The sequence below is a fragment of the Myotis yumanensis genome, unplaced genomic scaffold, assembly GCF_028538775.1.
Source record: "Myotis yumanensis isolate MYYU_CA2020_CCGP unplaced genomic scaffold, mMyoYum1.0.hap1 SCAF_14, whole genome shotgun sequence".
Taxonomy (NCBI): Eukaryota; Metazoa; Chordata; class Mammalia; order Chiroptera; family Vespertilionidae; genus Myotis; species Myotis yumanensis.
In genome coordinates this window covers 33668999-33694382 of record NW_027223765.1, presented here as the reverse complement: position 1 = coordinate 33694382, position 25384 = coordinate 33668999, and the positions used below count along the sequence as shown (strand labels likewise).

The following is a 25384-nucleotide window of genomic DNA, read 5'->3' as shown; positions in this document are numbered from 1 at the left end:
GATTTCTTAGTTTGACCCAGTGGCCCCTGAATCTGGAGTGATAATAAATCCCTGGTTTTCCAATAAACCGTGGGATCTTCAGGTCTCCATTTTTCCATCTTAGTGTTCTCATCCAAAGAACAGGCCCTGTTGTAGGAACCCATGTGAACCGTGGCATATAGAGGCAGCTCTTTTTTATATGATTTGCCCCTGCAAAACAGCATGTCACGGTTGGGAATTACAGAACCCGAGAACTGGAGTATTAATAATAAATATTTGAAATGCCCATCACCTAATAACTGGATGAATTAAATGTGATCTATCCATACAATGAAATATTGTTTAGTCATGAAAAGAAATGAAGTAGTGGTGTCGCATCATGCTGCAACATAGATGAATCTTTTTTTATTTTTCCCTCCCCCACCCCCTTCCCCATGAATCTTTTAATTAAATTTTTTTTTATTTCAGAGAGGAAGAGAGCAGGCAAGAGATAGAAACATCAATGATGAGAGAGAATCATTGATTGGCTGCCTCCCACACACCCCACACTGGGGATCAAGCCTGCAACCTGGGGCATATGCCCTTGGCCACAATTGAACCCGGGAGGCTCTGTCCGCTGAGCCAAACCAGCCAGGGCAACATAAATGAATCTTGAAGACATTGTGGTAAGAAGCCACACACAAAAGGCCATATCTAATTCAATTTATAAGAAATTCCCAGACTAGGCAAGCTTAAAGACACAGAAAGCAAATTAGTGGTTACCAGAGGCCCACGGTGGTAGTGGTGGGGGCATTGGGTTTGACTGCTAACAGGTACAGGGTTACTTTTGGGGGTGATGGAAATGTTCTTGAGTGCTTTTTCTAGGTAAAGTACCACCTTCACTGAAGTGCATTATTTTTGTGACTCTCCACAACCTGAGGTAGACACTCAGATCATCCCTATGGGCCACATTAATGTAGCACTTTTGTAAGGCTCCATTTAAACACTTACATGTACTAACTTAAAAATTATAGGCACCACAATCCCATTCTAGAGATTAGGAAACAGGTACAGAGGTCAGGCAACCTCACACGCAGGCCTGGCTGTGGCACTCCTGACGGAGATTCTGGGGAAGGGAATTTGACAGCAGGCCCTGCCACACCTGATGCCCTAAGCTTGCCCTCCCTACCCTCCAACCCAGCTGTGGCCCAGGGTTTCAGAGGCCTCTCTATTCTCTTAGCTGCAGTATTTGGGCATCTTGTCTCTACACCTTACCTCTTTTGTTCCCCTTAATTATTGTGTGTGCCTTTCTCGTTCCCAGTGAGGGCCTCTACAGAGCCTTTTCATCTTTGTACCCCTCCCTAGCACAGAGCTTTGCCCTTGGTGAATGCTACTTTGATATTATTAAATACAAAATGTTATGGGGAGTTATGAAGGTGATGTTTGCCTTCGGGGTGTGTGTGGCCAGTTTCCCTGTTCTCTGGTCAAAATCCATCCCTCAAGAGACAAACTTGCTCACTAAAATGGAAACAACCAACTAGCCTTGCAACACACTGCATTCTGATTCTATTCACACATCATCTTACAACAAAGGTAGTTTCTTTAACAATTTCTTTCTTTTTTCATCTATTTGATCTATTTAATTTTCAAATCATACCTTAAAATGGCACTTGGTCATTGAGACTTGCTAATAGGATTATTTTGTTTGGTGAGTTCTTTTATAAGCAAATGTTTCAGTATTGAGCTATAACATTATAAAACCTGTATTAAAAATCACATAAAACTTAAAAGACCCTGTCCTCCAGCTGGAAGATGAAAGATGGGTAATGCTTGAGTTTTCACAAAGGGATCAAAGTAACATACATGAGCTACAAGCTGATACTCTGAAATAGAATTATGGGAGATATTCACATCAGGTTATCAAATTAATGCTGGGGTCAGATCTCCAATTCCTAAATGCCAACACATGATGACAAAAAAAGACTTATTTTCCTTTTGGGGGGTTAGCTGTTTTTAGTAAACATTTATTATTTTTTGAATAGTTTATTGATATTTCACAGAGGGAGAGGGAGAGAGAAACATTGATGTGAGAGTGTAATATGATCAGCTGCCTCCTGTATACCACCAGGGATAGAATCTGCACCTTGGGCATGTGCCCTGACCGGAAATCAAACTGGCAACCTTTTGGTGCACAAGACAACACCCAACCCACTGAGCCACACTGGCCAGGGCAGTAAACGTATTTTTTAAATTAACTGCCTAATACATACTGTACTATCTTTTTACATGTTTGGCTCTTTGATTACTTTATTTTTAAAATATTTATTTTAGAGAGAAAGAAGATGGAGAGGAGGGAGAAAGAGAGAGAGAGAGAAAGAGAAACCGATCGATTCCCTGTTCCATTCACCTATGCAATCTATGCATTCATTGGTTGATTCTTGTTGACTATGGATAAAACCCATAACCTTGACATATTGGGACAACACTCTAACCAAATGAGCTACCCAGCTTTTTCATTACTTCTTGATATAATAATTGTATAATATCATTTTTATAGAAAGAGAATAGAAAGTCTAATCTTTCCTCAAGCAAGGTAGAAATTTGCTTTGTATTATTGATAGTTTAGAAAATTCTTTTTCATCTTCAAATCACATTTTACTATTGGAAAAGTCATATACATTTTTAGGATTGTTGTCAAATCACAATTTATTTTTTTAAAGAAGTCTCAAAACATGTTATAGCACGTTCAGTAGTAAAGATCTACCAGTGACACACACATTAAGAATTAGGTTTCTAGTTGGGCCGATTAAAACCTGTATACCTGGAAACGTAGTTGGTTGGCTTAATGGAGCTCTGAAGAGTCAAAGCAATATATAAAAAGTGAGTTTTAAAACATCACAGAGTTTTTAAGACAGACTTAATTTTTCATGATTTTCCCAAAGCCAGTCATGATATTTATTTAACTTATGGTCTTCAGGGTGCACCTGTAAGAAATGAGGCAGAGGCCTTATATAAGTTAGTCAGAAATACATTTATAAAATTGACTTTTTAAAGATATGGTAGGAGAACATACATTATGATAATATACCTGGAAATTATAACCTTTAACCTAACTGGATTCACAAATGTTTCAAATGATATCTTACATTAAGGTAATACTTTACAGTATATAAAGTACTCTCCAATTTAGTACTGATCTTCACCAGAATCTGGGGCATGAAGTAGTGATAACATGACCAAGGAATAATACACCATTTTCCAGTAGGAGGCTACTGACTCAGAGTTAAATGAATTGCTCAGGTCACAATAAATGATGGAGCAGGGATGGGCTTCGCCAGACAGACCCACTAGCTGGTCACAGACTAAGAAAGCAGTGTAGCAGGCTACCTGGCAGTGCCTACCAGCCAGTACACACCCACATGCCCATGTGCTAGGCAAACTAAATAGAATGGGCAGCTGAAGTAGGATCCAGTTACCACAAAAATAGTTTGAGACTATTAGGAGAAACCCTAGTAGCATTCCAAGCTCAAACCTGCCTGCTTTCCTGTGGTGTACTTTTAAAGACTCGTAGGATTGTGACAGGAAGAAAACTACATCAGGCTTAGAAACATTACATGAATGTAATGACAGGAACGGGGCCAAATGACAAACTGTTGGAGGTCAGTCAGAGGTCACATCAAGGAGTCTTTATGGACTTGGGAGTGTCTATGGATCCTCTCCTTGCTGCCAATACCCGCATGCCCCTCAAGTTTGGAACTATAATAGCACGCCTGTCCAAGAAATAGTTTTAGCCATAATAGTGGACTTATTTTGTCTCAGAAACAAGAGATGTTCTGGCTGCCAGTGGACCTCACCTGCTTCCACTCATTGATGCAAAAAATTCGGTAGGAGTCATTGCCGTATTTGCCAATCCCATGAAGCTCAATTGGGTATCTCCACTGCTTCGTCAGATACTCATCTGAGAATATAACAGCCCACATATCAGACCAGGCTCTAGAAAGATACTTTCCCCAAATGTGTGGTAATGGAGGACTGGAGGGGAGAATAGCAGAGAGGGACAGGGAAGAATCTTTCCTAACAACTCCAATTGTGATTGCTCTTTCTCCTGAGTTCCAGAAGCATCTGTCTGAATATCTCACCTGCCACTTACTGACCATTATTATTTTGCTAACTCAGAGGTATTGTCCTGAGGGCTTCCTGCTTCAATGACTTCTTCCTCTAATTATGCTCACATGGCTGGGCAAAGATTTATTGCGTGGGTTGATGGGTGACTGTGGTTTGGGGTAAGTGAACTGTTTTTAAATGCCTTTGGTGCTTGAGCTGAATGACTTCTATTAATGTAGCATCCGAGGACATAAAAGTTTAAGGTGTGGCTTTCTATAGAGGCACAGTTTATGTTTTTCCTTTGGGTATATGGGAAATTACCTGAGAACTTGATAATGGTTTTTGCTCGAAGTTCGTAGAGACCAATAGGTTTAAGAAGTTCTGACACATCTCTCCAGTCTGCAGTTCTTGCTACCTCAGCTGAAGGATACTTCTCCAGAAACTCCCAAAGCACAGGAATTGCCATTTTACCTGGATGTAAAGATAACTAACTATGATTACAAGCCTCCAGATGGGCTAGTTTATGTTCAGGTACTTCCTCAACTAGAAATCTCATATAGAGCCTTTTTTTTAAAAATACCATTATTGAGAAGTCATTACCTAAACTAATAACCACTTTCAGAGTGAAAAACCAACACCAATAATCTATTTGGTTAACAGTCCAGATTATGCTGAAACCTGACTCTACATAATCCGGTGGTGGGCAAAAGTAGTTGTACGAGTAACAGTTTATTCTTGTATTATTATTTACTAACTAGAGGCCCGGTGTATGAAATTTGTGCACGGGTGCAGTCCCTAGGCCTGGCCGGCCATCGAAGTGTGAGCATCTGGCATGGAAGGGCAGATCCCAGCTGACCTCTGGGCCCTGGGCAGCACCTAGGCCCCTAGGCCCCCATGAGCCCCCCTCTGCCTGAGTCACGGCGCCCAAGTCCCCACGCAGAGATGCGGTGAGCGCAGCTGGATGCTGCAGGCCGGGGCACAGTGTGGGCCTCTGGACTGCCTGGCGGCGCCACAGGGAAGCCGGGCAGGCAGTGCGCTCTCTCCCAGCCAGTCTTGCAGATCAGCTCCTGCGTGAACCCATGGGGAGCCTGACCAGCTGGTGGTCCCAGAGGCTGCAGCCCGGCTCACCAGAAGACGCTGCATAGGTGTAGGGCGGGTTCCTCGTGGGCACCTGGTACCTGAGCCCGGGGTGGGGGTGGGGTGGGGTGGGGAGGGTTGGGGAGGAGTTGGGGTTCCTGGGTGTGTGCATGAGCCCTGGTGTTCTGGGGGAGGGCAGCAGCGGGAGTGAGAGCAAGCTCGGTGGACACCCCGCATTCTCACCACACCTCTGTCCCTGGGACCCAGGTTCGATTCCAGCCAAGGACTTGTACCTTGGATGCGGGCACATACCTAGTAGGGAATGTGCAGGAGGCAGCTGATCGATGTTTCTCTCTCATCGATGTTTCTAACTCTCTATCTCTCTCCCTTCCTCTCTGTAAAAAATTAATAAAATATATTTAAAACAAAACAAAACAAAAAGCATTCAATGAAAAAATGCTTTTATACATGACTAAGGGTGAAGGGATGTTACGTAATTGATTTCATTGATGACCAAAACTAATCTGAAAGTAGAAAATAAATGAAAATCTGCTCCTTAGTGCTATAAAGGCTTGTCTAACATTCTCATGGTGAAGAGCTTGAGGGCTGAAAGGGGAAGGCCTTTACCAGAGGTCACAGAGACTCAGAATCAAACTGGAACACAGGCTTCCCAATCCATTCAGTGCTCTTTCTCATCACGCTGTCTCTAATAAGGTACAGGTTACAATAATCCACAAACCTGAGGTGCGATTGAGAAATATCGTCGCGATGAGGAGCTTCCATGGATCGTGAAAAAGTGTTTCCTGGACAAGATTAAAAGGTGACCGAGGAGGTGTCCACTTCTTAAAGGCTTTGCGACGTGGGGGGCTAAGAGCTGAACAAATACACTGCATCAGAGTTGGATATCTGAAATAGATTTAAAATCTGATTTTCTGATTGGGAAAGGATACCTTCTTTGTTGTATTTGCTGGAAAAATATAGGCTTGTTTTCCTTTTCTCTACTTGTGTCCGTGGGATGGTGTCTTCTGAAAAGGAAGAGTGAACATTGGTTATAGAATCTATGGTTTAGCCTAAAGAAATATTTAGGAATGCAAATAATAACAACAATAATAATAAAAACTACTATTATAAAGCATTAGGTGTTTGCCAGGCAGTATGCTAAACACTTTACAAAAATTAATCAATTTAATCCTACAAATGACCTATGAGTTAAAGGACTATTTAATCTCCACTCTATAGATATGGAAATTGAGGTACAGAGAAGCTGATAACTTGCCCAAGGTTAAGTAAGTAGTAGAGTTGAAATTCAAATCCAGGTAGTGACTCCTGAGTTCAGGCCTTTAACGACTCTGTTACATTAGTTCTCTATAACTTATGATCAGAGTTCATAGTATTGAAACATTGGAAATAATATGGAATATTTTAAATTATGACACTTTTGTACAATGTTGTCATTAAAATATTTTTGAGAATGTCATGAAGATTTTCTTACATCTTTAACTTTCACGTAAAAAAAAAAGCAATATTCTACATGTGACCCCAATTTAATTTTAAAAAGTATATATATATATATATATATATATATATATACACACACACACACACACATACATACATATTTACAGAGATTAGAATAAAATAAACCAAAATGGTATACTGGTTGTTTCTGAATGGTAATTTTTCTTTTCTTCTTTAATTTTCTAAAAATTCTGCAGTGAACATTTTTACACTTGCCAAAAAAAAAAGCGGGGGGGGGGGGGGGGGTGTATAGACAAAACAGAACCTGTAGAAAAACCTAAGACCACTATCTACTGGGAAGTTCAGTTAATTTACCAAAGACTATTTGACAAGTGTTATCAGGCTTCCCATTTCAAAAAATCATCACATTTAATACTCCCTTTAGCCATAGCCTTTAAATTTGAATGTCAGTTAATACTGACATATTTGCATAGTGTGAAGCCATCTTTTTCACTTCTCATTTTACTTTACAATATTCTTGATATGAAAAACAGCACTAGTAAGGGTTACTACCTCCATTTTACAGATGATGAAACTACGACTTAGAAATTAAGCAACCATTCCAAAATGACAGTGAGACTAACTGGAGGCTGGGCCACGTATCCCAGTTTTCAGATAATTAGTTTAGGGTGTTTTACCTTTCTAGTTTAAACAGGTCAAGCCTAGTAGAAAGTAAAAAAAAAAAAAAAAAGTAAGAGGTTTAAGAAACTCAAAGTCTCTAAAGAACAGACATGAAGAATTCTTACGCAGGTCCTAGGTATATTTGGCCACCTTCTGTTAAAGGTGGGAAAATTCCAGGTATCGCAAAGACATAAAATCATGAGTGGGCCTGACAGCAGGAATAAAGTCTAATCCCCTGCTCCACCAATTTGTCCAGGCTGTCTCCTGCAGGGTTTAAGTAAAATTACTATGGTTCTTTAAAGGAGTTATTCATTATACCATAATGGCACAATGAATAACTAATATCAGGGTGCTCAAATGGTCTCCTTTTTATTTCTTATTCACTGAGGTATTATAAAGGCAAAAGTCCTCAGCTTTAAACTCTATATTACGAATAATAGATGAACTATGTAAGTACAGTTTTGAATTATTTAGAGCTCTCAAACAGTTTAGAGAAGCATTACATCATCATAGATGATAAAAATGACTATGATATATACAAAATTGAATTGGAAGTCACACATCTGTAATAAGTATTCCCAGCCGGTTTATATATAAAAGGAGTCTTCCTTTTCCATGTGAAGCCTTTTCATTTCCCTCAAGTTGTAAGATTACTGGCTGGAAAGATGGGAAGAAGGGAAAGCACTGTACAGAGTCCGAGCAGCTGCACCAGGGAGAGATGTCAGCAGCTGTTAATGGCACAGTTCTCCTTTACTAGGGGCATCAAGGCAGTAGCCAGCTAATTCCCTCTGCCATAGGAAGGGGTTTGAAGATCAGTTAGACAAGGCACTAGGATCAATTGGTAGAATGTATCTGATTTTTGGCCCAACTTCTTCATTCTACTCCCACATCTTAACCGGTTACAGGCATGAAATATAGTATCCAGGAATATAAACTGCCTCATCACATTTTTTTTTTCTCATCACATTTTTAATAGCACTTTAAATGCACTGAATACCTTGACATATTTTCACAGAAGTGGAATCTTTCTCAGTTTGTGAGCAGTTGCTGTCCATTTCAGAGCCACATTCTAAATTGTCAACATGCAAAGGTTCCTTCCTTTCCCCAACTTCTACTTTTGTTATTTCCTCAGATTCTAAAATGGTATTCTCACACCTGTGTTCTGCTTCTTTGGTCGAACATAATTTGTTTATGATGCCAGAAGTTATTTGTTCAAAACTAAAATTTGATCCTGAACTCAATGATTTTTCATTGACAAGTCTCTTTTCTTCCTTGGTCACATTGATGGTCTTGTTGCTTGCTCTGGAATCAGAAATGCATAAAGTTCTATCAAGCTGACTTTCTTGTGCAACAGGTTCACTTTCAGCTTCTGCCTTATTATGCACAGATTCTCTTTTTCTATTACTTTGAACAGGATCTGGAAAACTCTTCAGGCACCCTGTTTTAGTTTTCTTAATTTGAATTCCTTTCAAAGTAGTCATCTTCTCTTTGGACTTTCTAACCTTTCTGGAATCAACATCATTAACACTGTCACCTTCTTTCAAAAGCAAATGCAGGGAAGTGAAGTTAGATAGTTCCCCGCTATCTTGGGATTCCAAACTACCACTTTGCAGAGGAAACATATCTTTTTTCCACCTGCTTCTTGTCCTGAGGTTCCGGTTTGAAATGCTACTTTCATTTTGCAGTTGGGATGTCAGAGCTGCCGTGCTGCAGTCTTTATATTTTGTCTTGATGCCCCTTTTAGACAGTACAGTAAAATCAAAGTCCTCTGGTTTAAGAGACGTCTCTTCATTTTTGTGAAGATAATTAGCAAGTGAACTTTTGGATCTGAACTTCAGTCCTTGTGGGCTAAAAATGATATTAAAGGAAACATTGATAGTAAATAAAAGTGACTTTTAAAAAGAATCAGACCACATTTCAGATGCTTAATTAATAATTTCCAAATGTTGCCAGGGGTATTTGTCATTTAAAATAAAAATAGTGATAAAATGGTATTTTTAAATAGTTTCCTCTATGAGGAGGAATATGATACTATAAAATAATTTTACAAATATAACTTAAGTGCAACTTTATCATTAACCGTTCACAGTAGGAGAAAAATGTATGTACTTGTCCCTAAATCACTTGATAAAACTAACCAGTGACACTGAAGGAATAGAATCCATAATGGTTTTATGGAAAAAATAGAAAAAAGTCAAGATACCTGCTATGCTTTCCCACTACCTGTTTCAACAAAATTATTAGGCTGCACTACCTTTACCATTTTGCATGCTCACCTGATAAAGTATACATCATATCTTCCGGCTGTTTTTCCAGATAACCTTTGCTTCACAACTCTTTCCCATCCACATGGGACAGACTTATGGCATTCTGTCATTTCAGCACCACCACACTGAGCAGAAGCAATGGGTTCTTGCAGCAAGGGATTACACTCACTGCTGCTGCTTATCACCATTTGTTTTTCATCTTCTACTCTTTCTGATCCCAGAACATTTTCCTTGCTGAAAAAACAAAGTACAAATGATTAGCTTATTTAAAATTGATTTTATTCTGCTTATTCAATTTAAATCTATGACAGAGCAGGAACCACATGGTCTATTTGGATTGTGGGAGAGATTAAAATCAGTATGGACCAGTCTTATGCTATGGGAATATCCTTCTGCCATCCACTGTCTTCCTAACTCCAACATGGATTAAAAAGGGTTGAAAATCTCTACACAATGAAAAGCTCAAGCTATTTGCTAGAAACTTTTTAAGATTAATCATTCAGTAGAGCTATTATAAAGACTTCTGGTGACAATGGCATGATTTTAAAAATACGAACCAAATGCTGAGCTCAAGCTAGGATCAACAGACCTGCTTAAATGAGTCAGTGAAGAACCCTCCTCTTCCCCAAATAAGTGAGGTAAAAATGTTATGTAGATATGCATTTTTCTTGGGGAGAGTATCACTTTTATCAGATTACTTACCAAAAGGTAATTTATGACACAGATTTTTCAAGTCTCTTTCATTCTTGAGCCTCATAATCTTATGAGGTAGGTTGGATAAAGATTACTCTAATTTTATTGATAAAATTGAATGATGGGAAGATTAAGTTATTTGCAGAGCTGATACCAGAACCCAGTCTACTAAATCTAATACTACTCCCCCTGTATTATTATTGAAAAACTTCAGTAGAGTATATCCTAATCACTAAATCACACATTTCAAAAACTGAATGGGTATAATGATGTCTAATACAACTTCCTTTCTAGAAATAGGGAAACTAAAGAGCTAGTGACCAACGACAATTAGAATCAAGGTCTTCTGATGTAATTTGGGCCATACAATTTTGGGAAGCTTGGTGGATCTTGAGAAATTACATAGTTCACAATTTTAGAGATAAGGAGACTGAAATCTGGTGAAAAGAGTACAAACTTTAAAGTCAACATACTGGGTTCAAATCCCAGCTCTGCCATTTACTCGCTGCAGGTCCAAGAACAAGTTACTTAACCTCTCAGTCTCCTTTCCTCATCTGTAAAAAGGAGGTAATACCTTTGAAGGTACTTCTGAGGATTTCATTTCCAAAGAAAAGTGAGTAACTCATCTTAGCCCCAGATTGCACATACACAAGTACTCAATACATGACTGTAGCTTCCTTACTGCGCACAGGACCCATTTTTGGGGCGCTCCGTCTCCTGGTACCAATCCCTGCTCCTCCCAGCCCTCTCGGCATTTGGGTGAGGAAGTCGGGGGCACCCCAGGGCTGACCCCACCGGAATAGTACTGAGTTCCAGCCTTAATTCCTAGGAAGGAGCCCTTGAGCCTCGAGGTCCCTGTGGACTCCAGGAAGGCCCACCCACCTCTACTCCCCCGCTCCCACGTTACAAGTGGTGAAACTGAGACCCGGAAGGGGACAATGACTTGCCGGAGGTCCCACGGCCGGTCTGGGGCTGGGCTCTCACTAGCGGTGACGGAGGGGGCAGCTCCACTGTCTCCCAGGCTCGGACTCTCCATCCCAGCCGTGCCCCTCCAGCGGACTCCGGCTGCACCAGCGGGCCAACAAGGAGCGACGCCCAGGGCGTGGAGCAGAGTAAGAGGTGAAAATTCCTTCGGCTCAGAATGCTAGGCTGAAACCTAAAGCTGAGGGCGGCAAAAACCTGTCAAACTCCATAGCCGCTTTCTGGCCGCCCACTCTGCCTCAGCTCGTTCCACCGCTCGGCCAATGAAGTCCTCTGTCGAGGGAGACGCACCGCCCTCCGCCCATTCTGACCAATCGAGCGCGCCCCAGTTGCGCAGACGCCTGCTAGGCCTCAGTTCCTTCCCTGCTTTTGCCCCTTTACTAGCCCTCCTTTGCAGACATGCGCACTCGGAACGCTGCGCGCGCGTAGCTCACTGCGCATGTGCGTTGTCAACGGTAACTCAGGTAGCCGAAGTGGCGGGCGGCGAGGGCCGAGTTGCTGAGGCGGGGAGGAGGGGCCCGAGGCGTGAGGGAAGGCGCGATGAGGGCCGTCTTGACGTGGAGAGATAAAGCCGAACAGTGGTGAGGAGCGGGGCATTCCGGGAGGAACGGGAGGCCCAGCCGCGGCGGGGATGGCGGTAGCCTTTGCGAGAACTCCTGTGGTTGCCAGGGGCAACGGGCCGGCGGCCTAGGCTCAGGGTGCTGAACCCCGGGACTGGGTGGCTGCGAGGTCGCTCCCCGACGCCTTTGCAGATGGAGAAACTGAGGCTTGGAGAAGGGGCAGAGGAATGTACACATATCACAATTTGGCCTTGTCACTCCTTTATGCACATTAACGCCCTGGGCTCCTTTTACATCCATGACATGTTTCTCCAACTTACTTGCCTTATCCACATCTCTTATTTACTTGATGTTTTTCTCTAAATGGTCTCTCTTATGTTCGCCTAAATAATATTACTTGCTAAAATAAGATAACTGTAAAACCTAAGCAAGGAGCCCTGGCCGACTTGCTCAGTGGGTTGGAGCGTCTGGTGCGCCAAAAAAGTTGAAGGTTTGATTTCAGTTAGGCACATACCCAGGTTGCGGGTTCGATTCCCTATGGGGGAGAACCGATGGATGTTTCTCCTCTCTCTCTCTCTCTCTCTCTCTCTCTCTCCCTCCCTCCATCCCTCTCCCTCTCTCCCCTCAGTTGATTGAGTGTGGTCCCATGCATCAGAAGGTCGCAGGATGGAGTCCTACTCAGGGCACATGCCCAGGTTGAGAACTCCATCCCCAGTAGAGGGCGTGCATGAGGCAGCGAATTATGTTTCTCATATGAGGCGGCGAATCCCATGTTTCTCTCTCATTGATATTTCTATCTCTCCCTCTCTGAAATCAATAAAAATACATATATTTTTAAAAAGCATGTCGCCAGTGAGGATTTAATAAAACTTAAAGCAAGGAGAAACAGAACTGCTATTGAGTTGTAGCTAGATACTGTTGCTATGGAGCCTTTAAGCCTGAGGTCTACTATCGCTAGAACTGGAGATTTAGCACGTATGGTCAGAGAGGTGCTTGAGATGAAAAGCATCAAACCCAGACGTTCCCCTGTGCTTAATTAGAAGGTTTGAAAGAGAATCAAAAGAGAATGACACTCTCACCTTGTGATTCTCTTATTTAATGCCCTATTCCATTTTTATCATCTAAATTCATCACACAGTGACACATTTTGGGAAATACTGACTTATTGGATAGTTCTCCTCAGCCTGAGTTTTAAAATCTTCACGTAAATGATCTTTTCAGCTTCATTGTGAAGCCTCTGTTTTGGCCCTTGACACACGATATTTGCCATTCCCTCTCAGTCTTTTCTTAGGCCTTTCTGTGTGGCATAAGTATGCCTTCTTTCCTCATCTCCTCACATTGAAACCCTTAAACATCTTGTAGATGATTGCTCTGTTTTGTACTTTGCACTAGTAATAGCTAGCACCATGTGCCAGGCACTGGCTAAGGACATCCTATCTTGGATCTCATTGTCACCTTCCAACAACCCTCTGATGTAGGTACTATAATGACCTCTATTTTACATGTGAGGAGACTAAAGCACAGAGAGGGTAAAGAATTTGCCAAGCTCACACAGTGAGTTAAGTGCCGGAGCCAGCATCCAAGCTCAGGTCTTCATTCCAAAGCTAATGCTTTTATCCACTACATTAATTTTCCTTTGTGTTAAAGGTTCTGCAACTCAAATGCCTACAGGAGTCAGACAGGCAACATAAATGGGAGATGTTTGTGAGTCTCTTACACACAAGGAATTGTCTTCTCCTTAAGAGTGTTCTTCAATTCTACATCCCACTTGAAACACATAGCTTATCACTTCTACTCTTTTTTAAAAAAAATATATTTTATTGATATTTTACAGAGCGGAAGGGAGAGGGATAGAGAGAAACATCGATGAGAGAGAAACATCAACCAGCTGCCTCCTGCACACCTCCTACTGGGGATGTGCCCGCAACCAAGGTACATGCCCTTGACCGGAATCGAACCTGGGACCTTTCAGTCCGCAGGCCGACGCTCTATCCACTGAGCCAAACCGGCCTGGCATCACTTCTACTCTTAATAGAGATTTGAGTTTTAAAAAATTCCTTTTTACTTTTCTCTTAATTCTATTATAAAAGTACCCACAGCACAAGATGATGATATCTGACAACTGAACATTTGGCTTTGATGTCAGAGAGTAATAGGGAGTGGCAAAGAGTGTGGCAAACTAGAGAGCTCATGCTCTACCTAAAAGGGACAGCTGCTGTTCAGATCTGGCCAAATACCACCATGTAGGAATTGGCCTACTGTGCTCAGAACTACCACATCATACAACCCACAGGTGGCAGGTGCTTTGCATAAGGCTTGCCTATGCATAGATCTCTATCTTGTTTTGTAGGTGAGGACAAAAGCTCAGATAAGGTCAGTTCTTCTGGGCCCAGCTCCTCTTTACTTTTCACTTTTTCACTGTATCGCCCCAGTTCTCCCCAGTGAGAAATGCGCCAAGTACATTTTCCCCTGGAAGCAGAGAAAGAAAGCCTGAGTAATAGGAAGACCCAGTCTGTTACCATGTAACAGTGAGGAAACTGAGGCCTGCCAGGGGGTCCTGGGGGTCCCGCCTCCTAGCTCTACGTGGCCTGGAGGTGGTACCCCTGGCTCGGGCCTACCTCTTTGGGGCAGTCCATCAAGGAGCCCGGATGGGTGGGCGGGGCCTACCTCTTTGAGGCCATCGATCGTGGGGCTCCCGCACTGTGACAGGGCACAGGCCACGCTGGGTGACCCCCCACCCTCCAAGTGCATGAATTTCATGCACCGGGCCTCTAGTATGCTAATAAAGTGATAATGAATGCCACAAAGCATAATGGTTACAACCTGGGTTTTGGAGCCAGATGTCTGGATTTGAATTCTTGCTCCACCTCCAATCAGTAGCAATTTATTTTTGGACAAATTATTTAACTTCTCTGTGTCTTAGTTTTCTCATCTGTAAAATAGGTGTAAGGTTGTGAGGATTGTTTAGTTAATACATGTAAAGGATTTAAATTATTCTTAGTAAATAAATGTGCTCAATAATGTTAGCCACTGTCATTATTAAAACATTGATGGTAGTAGAGATTTGTCATACTTGACAATAAATCGAGAGAGTGAGAGGCAGGCAGTATAGCACAGACTCTAGAGTCAGACCTGAGTTGAAATCCTGGCCCTTTCTCTTGCTGATCCTGTGATGTTGGGGGAGGTACTTGACTGCTCTGAGCCATGGTGTCCTCAACTGCAAAATCAAGTGATAATTCCTACCTCAGGAAATTGTTGTGAGAATGAAATAAAATGTTTGAAGAGCTTAGCATGGGATCTCTCTGTGGCAAATGCTCCAAGTACTGCTACCAGGGGTGTATATTTTTAGATTACTGACAGGTACCAAGTAAATTTATCTCATGCTAAATTTTTATAATAGTCTGTCTTGGCAGTCACCTGAACCAATGAAATCCTCTGGGGCTTCAAGAATCTTTGTAATATGGCTCCTGCCTGTTTTTCTAGCCTTATCTCTTCCTACTGCCTTGCACATAGCCAAGTGTTTCAGTCAAATTTGATTACTTACTATGCCCCTTCACATCTTTGTTTTTGTTCTTTGCCTGAAATGCTGCACCTCCCCAATCTCTGTGTGTCTCAAAAATCCTACCTTTTAAAAATACTGTTTTCTTCATGAAGCTTTTTCTGATCCTCTTTCCAAATCAGAATACTGTGTCTTCCCCCTCTAAATCCTATAGTATATGTTCTAATGCAGTGGTTCTCAACCTTGGCTGCACATTAGAATCACCTGGGAATCTTTTTAAAATCCTGATTTCTGGACCTCATCCTCTGGAAATTCTGTTTCTTTGTTATGGGGTGGGGCCACAACATTAGTAACAAAGAAACAGAATTTCCGGAGGATGAGGCCCAGAAATCAGGATTTTAAAAAGATTCCCAGGTGATTCTAATGTGCAGCCAAGGTTGAGAACCACTGTTCTAATGTATCTCCTAAAGCAGTGATGGCAAACCTATGACATCTTTGACATGCGAACTCATTTTTTGGTTGATTTTTCTTTGTTAAATGGCATTTAAATATATAAAATAAATATCAAAAATATAAATCTTTGTTTTACTATGGTTGCAAATATCAAAAAATTTCTATATGTGACACGGCACCAGAGTTAAATTAGGGTTTTTCAAAATGCTGACACGCCGAGCTCAAAAGGTTCACTGTCTAAAGCCTTTACAAATTTTGTTGTTGAATTTATTGGAGTGACACTGGTTAATAAAATTATATAGGTTTCAAGTGTACAGTTCTATAATATATCATCTGTATATTTTATTGTGTGTTCACTACCCAAAGTCAAGTCTACTTCCATCACCATTTATCCCCCCTTTACCCTTTCCTACCTGCCCCCACCCTCCTTTCCCTCTGGTAATCACCATATTATTGTCTGTGTATATGAATTTTGGTGGGGTTTTTTTTTTGCTTAATCCCTTCACCTATTTCACCCAGACCCTCAACCCCCCTCTGCTCTGACAGCTGCCAGTCTGTTCTTTGTATCTATGAGTCTATTTCTATTTTGTTTGTTTATTTTCTTCATTAGATTCCACATATAAGTGAAATCATATGGTATTTGTCTTTCTCTGACCGGCTTATTTCACTTAGCATAATATTCTCCAGGTCCATCCATGCTGTTGCAAAAGTTAAGATTTCCTTCTTTTTTTCATGAGCAAATAGTATTCCATTGTGCAAATGTACCACAGCTTTTTTAAAAAATCTTTATTGTTCAGATTATTACATTTGTTCCTCTTTTTTCCCCCCATAACTCCCCTCCTTCCAGTTCCCACCCTACCCTCCGCCCTCACTCCCCACCCACTGTCCTCATTCATAGGTGCACGATTTTTGTCCAGTCTCTTCCCGCATCCCCCACACCCCTTTCCCCCCCAAGAATAGTCAGTCCATTCCCTTTCTATGTCCCATATTCTAATATAATCACCAGTTCATTCTGTTCATCAGATTATTTATTCACTTGATTTTTAGATTCACTTGTTGATAGATGCGTATTTGTTGTTCATAATTTGTATCTTTACCTTTTTCTTCTTCTTCCTCTTCTTAAAGGATACCTTTCAGCATTTCATATAATGCTGGTTTGGTGGTGATGAACTCCTTTAGCTTTTCCTTATCTGTGAAGCTCTTTATCTGACCTTCAATTCTGAATGATAGCTGGATAAAGTAATCTTGGTTGTAGGTTCTTGCTATTCATCACTTTGAATATTTCTTGCCACTCCCTTCTGGCCTGCAAAGTTTCTGTTGAGAAATCAGCTGACAGTCGTATGGGTATTCCCTTGTAGGTAACTGACTGTCTTTCTCTTGCTGCTTTTAAGATTCTCTCTTTCTTTTTTGCTCTTGGCATTTTAATTATAATGTGTCTTGGTGTGATCCTCTTTGGATTCCTTTTGTTTGGGGTTCTCTGCGCTTCCTGGACTTGTAAGTCTATTTCTTTCACCAGGTAGGGGAAGTTTTCTGTCATTATTTCTTCAAATAGGTTTTCAATATCTTGCTCTCTCTCATCTTCTGGCACCCCTATAATTCGGATGTTGGTACGCTTGAAGCTGTCCCAGAGGCTCCTTACACTATCTTCACACTTTCGGATTCTTTTTTCATTTTGCTTTTCCAGTTGGGTGTTCTTTGCTTCTTCACATTTCAAATCTTTGACTTGATTCTTGTGATCCTCTGGTCTGCTGTTGGGAGTCTGTATAATACTCTTTATTTCAGTCAGTGTATGCTTAATTTCTAGTTGGTCCTTTATCACAACATCGAGGGTCTCATTAGATTTCTTTTTTTTTTTTTTAATTTTTTTTTTTAATTAAATCTTTATTATTCAGATTATTACATTTGTTCCTCCTTTTTCCCCCCATAACTCCCCTCCTTCCAGCTCCCACCCCACCCTCCACCCTCACTCCCCACCCACTGTGTTCATCCATAGGTGCATGATTTTTGTCCAGTCACTTCCCGCATCTCCCACACCCCTTTTCCCCCCAAGAATAGTCAGTCTATTCCCTTTCTATGTCCCTGATTCTATTATAATCACCAGTTCATTCTGTACATCAGGTTATTTATTCACTTGATTCTTAGATTCATTTGTTGATAGATGCATGTTTGTTGTTCATAATTTGTATCTTTACCTTTTTCTTCTTCTTCCTCTTCTTAAAGGATACCTTTCAGCATTTCATATAATACTGGTTTGGCGGTGATGAACTCCTTTAGCTTTTCCTTATCTGTGAAGCTCTTTATCTGACCTTCAATTCTGAATGATAGCTTTGCTGGATAAAGTAATCTTGGTTGTAGGTTCTTGGTATTCAGCACTTTGAATATTTCTTGCCATTCCCTTCTGGCCTGCAAAGTTTCTGTTGAGAAATCAGCTGACAGTCGTATGGGTATTCCCTTGTAGGTAATTGAGCCTCTTTCTCTTGCTGCTTTTAAGATTTTCTCTTTGTCTTTTGCTCTTGGCATTTTAATGATGATGTGTCTTGGTGTGGTCCTCTTTGGATTCCTTTTGTTTGGGGTTCTCTGCGCTTCTTGGACCTGTACGTCCATTTCTTTCTCCAGATGGGGGAAGTTTTCTGCCATTATTTCTTGAAATAGGTTTTCAATATCTTGCTGTCTCTCATCTTCTGGCACTCCAATAATTCTGATATTAGACCGCTTAAAGCTGTCCCAGAGGCTCCTTACACTATCTTCACACTTTCGGATTCTTTTTTCATTTTGCTTTTCCAATTGGGTGTTTTTTGTCGAATCTTTTGTTTGATTATTGTGCTCCTCTGGTCTGCTATTGGGTATAATATTCTTTATTTCAGTCCGTGTATGCTTACTTTCTAATTTCTTTATCGTAGCATCGAGGGTCTCATTAGTTTTCGTGAGGTTCTGCACAAATTTATGGCAAGCCCTCAAAATTGCGATTCTTAGCTCCATATCCTCCATTTCTGTCATGTTTTTTTGTCTCCGCATCTTTTATGCTTTCTTGGTGCACCCCCTTGTGGTCTCTGTGCGCAGTCTTGTTCTAGCCAAGCCTTAATTGTTGTAGTTAACACTAGAGGGGTTTGACCACCAGGCCGACTGGCTATAGGAATCAGCTGTATGGAAAACATCTGCCTTCTGGGGAGGCGCTAATCCAGCCTTTGCCTGAGGTGATCAGCAAATGGCTGTGCGCAGGGTTTGGGCGGGGCGGGCTCAACAGGGCGGGCGGAGGGAGCAGTTATGGCCACGCTCAGTCCCGTTCCCAGAGGCTCTGTTTCTCAGAACCCCGGCAGCCGCTGCAAACTTCGGAGAGAAAGCTGCCCTCAGGTTCCAACTGATGCCGGATAATCCCGCTTCTCCCGTTTGAGTCTGGGTCCCTAGAGACTCGCCCGGATCTGGAGCCCAGAGTCTGAGACTCACTCCCGACAGAAAACGACAACCGCGCCCTCAGCCACCAGCCCGCTTTGCGCGCGCACCTCGGTACCTTTGTATTTTCCACACTGCGCCGCCTCTGAGCCTCGATTTGCTGTTCTCTTTCCTTCTAGTTGTAGAGTCTCTCTTCAGCCAGCCTTCCTGTGGTTCTGGGTGATGTCCGTTCAGTCTTTTAGTTGTATTTTTGAAATGGTTGTTTGCGGCAGCGGTCTCCGGTGTTTACCTACGCCGCCATCTTGGTCTCCCCTCTCATTAGATTTCTTGAGGATCTCGCAACATTTATCGGCGGTCTCACCAGTCTTTTCGAGGGTCTTACTAAATTTATCGGCGGCTTCTAGACAGTTCTTGAAAGACCTTAAAAGTGTGGTTTTGAACTCTATATCCAGCAGTTTGCTTTCCTCCATTTCTGTCATTTGTGTCCTATTTCTTTGTCTCCGCATTTTTTATGCTTTCTTGGTGCACCCCCTAGTGGTCTTTGTGCACAGTCTTGTTGTAGTTAAGCCTTAATTGTTGTAGGTAACACTGGGGGGGATTTGACCTCCAGGCCAACTGGCTGTGAGAATCAGCTGTGTCTGCAGTGGGAGAACTTCTGTCCTCTAGGGAGGTGCTAATCTAGCCTTTGCCTGAGGCTATCCAGCAAATGCCTCTGTGCAAGGCTTGGGCAGGGCGGGTCCCAGGGGATCAACAGGGCGGGTGGAGCGAGCAGTTATGGCTGCTCTCAGTCCTCTCCTCAGAGGCTCTGCTTCTCAGTGTCCCAGCAATTGCTGCAAGTACCTCGGAGAGAAAGCTGCCCTCGAGTTCTGACCGATGCCAGACAGTCTGGGTCCCCAGAGACTCGCCCAGAACTGGAGCTCAGAGCCTGAGACTCCCTCCCGATTGAAAAAGACAACCGCGCCCTCAGCCACCAGCCCGCTCCGCATGCACCTCCGCACCTTTGTATTTTACTTCCGAACTGCAACTCCTCTGAGTCTCAGTATGCTTTTCTCTTTCCTTCTACTTGTAGAATTTCAACTCAGCCAGCCTTCCTGTGGTTCTGGGTGATGTCCGTTCCGTCTTTTAGTTGTATTTTTGAAGTGGTTGTGCGAGGCAGCAATCTCCAGTGTTTACCTATGCCGCCATCTTGGTTTCTTACCACAGCTTTTTAATCCACTCATCTACTGATGGGCACTTGGGTTGCTTCCAAATCTTGGCTATTGTAAATAGCACTTCAATGAACATAGGGGTGCATATATTTTTCAGAATTAGTGTTTCTGGTTTCTTTGGATATATTCCCAGAAATGGAATTGCTAGGTCAGAAGGCAATTTCATTTTTAATTTTTTGAGGAAACTCCATACTGTTTTTCACAGTGGTTGTACCAACCTGCATTCCCACCAATAGTGCATGAGGGTTCCCTTTTCTCCACATCCTCACCAATACTTGTTGTTTGTTGATTTATTGATTATAACCATTCTGGCAGGTGTGAGGTGATATCTCATTGTGGTTTTAATTTGCATTTCTCTGATGGACAGTGACATTGACCATCTACACTAATAAAAGAGAAACATGGTAATTAGACCAGATGGCGGTGGGTGGGGGGTGGGGCCACAAGGCAGCCAGGGCTGCAAGGGCCGAGCCCCTTGCATGAATTTTGTGCATCAGGCCTCTAGTCTTTTCATATGTCTATTGGCTATCTGTATGTCTTCTTTGGAGAAGTGTCAATTCAGGTCCTTCGCCCATTTTTTAATTGGATTGTTTGTTTTTTTGGCATTGAGTTGTATAAGTTCTTTATATATTTTGGATATTAATCACTGGCGAATATGTTCTTCCATTTGGTGGATTTTCTTTTCATTTGAGGATGGTTTCCTTTGCTGTGCAATAACTTTTTAGTGTAATGTAGTCCCATTTGTTTATTTTTCTTTTGTTTCCCTTGCATCAGGCGCTATATATCAGAAAAAAATATTGCTATGAGATTTTACTGCCTATATTTTCTTCTAGGATTTTTTGGTTTCTAGTCTTACATTTAAATCTCTAAACCATTTTGAGTTTATTCTTGTGTATGGTGTAAGAATATGGTCTAGTTTCATTTTTTTTTTGCATGCATCTGCCCATTTTTCCCAACACCATTTATTGAGGACTGTCTTTATCCCATTGTATGTTCTTGCCTCCTTTGTCAAATATTAATTGACTATAAAGGTGTGGGTTTATTTCTCCTAAAGCCTTTATCACAGTATTATTCTGAATTTCATCTAATCTAAGAGGGCATTGATTTTAAAATACCATTATTTTACATACCACTAAAAAAACAAGAAATGCTGCCAATTAAACTGAAACAACATCAGTTATAAGACACATTCCAACTTCAGAGATGTTAAAATGTGGAAATGTATGCTTTAGAATTGATGACATGTAGTAGTTCTTTGTGACTGTGTCTGAGTCACCCCTTCCCACTGAATGGTAATTTCTTTAAAGGAAGAGAGGGATTATGTTTTATGCATCTTGTATCTGTTAGTGCCTAGCAGAGGCATTCAATAAGTGTCTGATTAATTGGAAATAGTTATGGTATTTTTAAAAAGATTTTTAAAATTGCTTTTTAGAGAGAGAGGAAGTGAAAGGGAGAGGCAGAGAGAAACATCCATTGAGAGCAGAACATTCATTAGTTGCCTCCTGCATGCCCCCTACCTGGAATCGAGCCCAAAACTCAGGCATGTGCCCTGACTGGGAATCGAACCAACAATCTTTCAGTGCATGGGACAACGCCCAACCAGCGGAGGAGCCAGGGCAGTTATGAAATAAAGTTTCCTTTCCTGGCCATTAGCAGACCTCATCATTGTGGTTCCTAATTGTCCTTTGTCTTGTCTTTTCTCCTGTTTAGTATATATGACCTCGCATTTAAGCCTGATGGAAACCAACTGATTTTGGCTGCAGGAAACAGATTACTGGTAGGATTTTGTCTGGGTTTCCTTTTTTCCCCCTCCTGTCCTTCTTGTAAGTACTCTGAAATTTGACACATCTCGCCTTTTTTGAAAAAAAAGGCAAGGGCAGAAAAACCAGTCATTATTTTTTAATAGGGAAGGAAATGGGCTATTTAAAACAGGTAAGTAAACTGTCTATCAGATAGGAACTTGTGAACAATACCTCCTTTGGAGTCATTAATCTTTCCCTTTTTACTTTGAGACACCCATGGAAGGTTGAAAACAATTAATCAAAATGCCTTTGAAATTGGGCTGGTGTCAGTTCACATTTTGTCCCCCTGAAAAATTCAAGCAACAGGATTGAAGGGACTCCCTCTATGAGAAGCCAGATAGTCTGACCCCAACTTTTAGGCACTGGCCTACCTAAACAACTCCATATGGATGTTGAGCTATTTTTCATGTTTTCAAAGAATATAAGCTCCTTCTGGAATCTATCCCAGTGTATAAAAGTAATTTTCAGAGAACTTTTTATGTTTGACCTAAAAACCTTTGTATGTCTCCTTCCTTCTGCGTAAGGCGACTTCCTCTTGCTCTGTTGTCTCTAAATATACAGACTGACTGATCTCCATTCTTTTATGGTAACGACATAATCTTAAAGTCATAGTTAAATTGTTCTGCAGCCTTCTTTCCTCAGGATAAACAGTCCAAATCCTTTTAGGTTTTTTTCCCCCTGTAGTTTATTTTCTCCAACACTAATTGTTTTTGGAGGGGTTTGCCTTGGTTTCTCAGATGCGTTTTTTAAATCTCCACATATTAATACATCTTACACAGCTGTAAAATATCCTAAATCCACATTACAGCTGAATTTTATGACACTCCCTGTGATATGCAAACCCGGAGTTCAGGTCTGTGACTTTCAAATTCTTGGTAGCAAATATGAAACATCCTCTACGACTTAATCATGTTGTAGGTGGTTCTTTCTATGTGCTGGCTTTATTTGGGAGGGCCTAGCTTGATTGGTAATATGTTCAAATTCACATAAGAATGAGTGAAGTTTGTGGAGAAGTTCCACAGAGTAAACTTTTGTTTCTCGAGGATTAATAGTATGTTCGTGGTAATAAAATGCATAGAATTAGGACCTCTACTTCTTGGGTTTTCCAATATTAAGTCACATTCTTTCTAGTTTCTCAGTGCAATTTTTACTTGACACACATTTAGAATATTGAAGAATGTTTTGTTATTGTTAATGTAAAAACATTCAAACCTGTAAAGAATTTTTATGAGTTTATTTGAGCCAAACTGTCAACAATTGCCTGGGAAGCAGTATCTCAACGGATTGGGATAATGCTCCAGAGAATGGTGGTTTCTGATCTATTTTTATACATTGCAAATCAAAGGAAAGGACGTAGGTGGGGGTTACGTGAGATCCATTGGTGATAGATTAGAGAGCAAAGTGTGGGGGGGGGGGAACCCTGGGAATGGATAAAAAGTAAAATGATAGACACATACTTAGGTGGGTGCAGGATAGTTAACAGTCAACAATTAACATGATAACAATAACAATGAAGGAATTTGTGGTATCTGTCCTGGCGCCCAGGCACATTAGGTTGTACCCCAAGGAGTCCGGAAAAAGGGAAATTACAAGTTACCCAGACATTTCAAGGATGTTATCATAGCAGCAAAAAGACAGATAGGCTCAGTTAAGGAAAAAGTTGACCATGTCAGTGAAGATACTGGCCTAGGAGGAGACTACCCACCATAACTGCTTTTAGTTAAAGTTTAATTTCAGACCATCCTTTGTGGTTGCTTTAGGTCTTTGAGTTTGCAAGACTGCCATGCAGGTCTTCCCTGAGCTTGTCAGGTTAGCATGTGGCCCCTTTCGTCCACATTATAAAAACAAAAGTAGCAGCAGCAACCTGTAGGAATTCTAACTAATGAATGCCATTTGGATAATGTGTACTGTTGTCCCTTTTTTTGCCAGGTTTATGACACCTCTGATGGCACCTTACTCCAGTCCCTAAAGGGACACAAAGACACAGTGTACTGCGTGGCATATGCGAAGGATGGTAAGAGGCTGCTCTGGGTTTATGGGCTCTGTAATGGTCTCGTGGCTTTTCATTTTTCTCCTTAGTCACTCTTTTATCTTTTTAGTAAGCTGAAGTACAGCTTGCAGTTTCAGAAGATAGTTAAGTCTCATAGACTTCATTTCAATCATTTTATTCAACGAGTTTTATTGAGGGCTATCTATGCGCCAGGCACTGTTCTAGCTGCTTGAGGTACTTCAGAGAACAAAACAGACAAAGGCCCCTGCCTTTATGGGGCTTATACCTATGGGGGAGGGGAAGGAAGAAGGGGCAGTATGAGGGATGATATGTAATAAACATAAGTAAATTAAATAGTGTGCTGGAAGATAAGTGTTAAGGAAGAAGAAAAAGTATGTCAGAATAAGGGGCTTGAAAGTGGTGCGTGGGATAGTGGATTGAGTATAGTATTGAATAGGGTAGTGAGGTAGACTTACTGAGTCAGGCACAAGTGAGCAAAGGCTTGAAGGTGGGGAGGCAGTGAGATTCTGATGGTGGGCATCTGGGAGAAGGAAGAGAGTTCCTTGCAGAGGGTAGAGCCAGTGTAAAAGCTCTCAGGTGGGAGTGTGCCTTTCAGGGGCTGAGGCAGTGAGAATCGGGCGGAGCAGTAGGGGATGAGGGTAGAAAGGTAACGGACATTGGGTGGCCAGATCATGTTGGCTGTCATGAGTACTTTGGCTTTGATGCTCAGTGAAAATAGGGAACCACTAAGAGTTCTGAGCAGAGGAGAGATATGATCTGACTTGCATTTTAGAAAGACCCCTCTAGCTGCTGAAACAGCCTACAAGGAGAGAGAGTTGGGGCAGGGAGATGAGCGTGAGGAAGCATTATCCAGGCAAGTGTTATAACACTGGTGATGGGGGCTCAGACTTCTGGGAGCAGAGGAAGTGGTGAGAAGTGGTCAGATTCTGGATATAGCTTGAAGGTGGAGCCAATAGGATTGCCTGACAGATCAGATGTGGGGTATGAAGAAAGGAGTCAAGGGGGAATTCATGGTTTTTTGTTTTGTTTGTTCATTTGTTTTAAAATAATAGTTTATTGATTTTAGAGAGAGAGGAAGAGAGAAGAGAAACATCGATGTGAGAGTGTAACAGTACAGTGGGGCCTTGACTTACAAGTGTCCTGACTAACGAGTTTTTTGAGATACCAGCTGTCTCTCAGGGATTTTTTGCATTGAGTTGACAGAGTAATTTGAGTTAACGAGCTCCTTAACGAGCTCGGTCT

The 25384-nt window shown here is 41.7% G+C and overlaps 2 protein-coding genes across 5 annotated transcripts in view; one reads left to right on the top strand and one right to left on the bottom strand.

The window, feature by feature from the left end:
* Positions 1-1961: 1961 nt before the first annotated feature.
* MBD4 (methyl-CpG binding domain 4, DNA glycosylase) lies at positions 1962-11381 on the bottom strand. The gene is made up of 8 exons (XM_070433594.1): positions 11182-11381; positions 9555-9775; positions 8276-9126; positions 6090-6164; positions 5879-6013; positions 4384-4533; positions 3813-3916; positions 1962-2942 (listed from the first exon to the last, which is right to left on the bottom strand). The coding sequence occupies exons 1-8, from the start codon at positions 11272-11274 to the stop codon at positions 2865-2867; spliced, it is 1707 nt and encodes a 568-aa protein (XP_070289695.1). The 5' UTR covers positions 11275-11381; the 3' UTR covers positions 1962-2864.
* A 303-nt stretch (positions 11382-11684) lies between these two features.
* IFT122 (intraflagellar transport 122) overlaps positions 11685-25384 on the top strand; it is a 73777-nt gene continuing 60077 nt past the window's right edge. For all 4 annotated transcript variants that reach the window (XM_070433593.1, XM_070433592.1, XM_070433591.1 and 1 more), the window contains exons 1-3: positions 11685-11800; positions 22040-22106; positions 24061-24145. In XM_070433593.1, the coding sequence (XP_070289694.1) occupies positions 11760-11800; positions 22040-22106; positions 24061-24145 (193 nt within the window). In that variant the 5' untranslated portion in view covers positions 11685-11759. The remainder of the gene's footprint in view (positions 11801-22039; positions 22107-24060; positions 24146-25384) is intronic.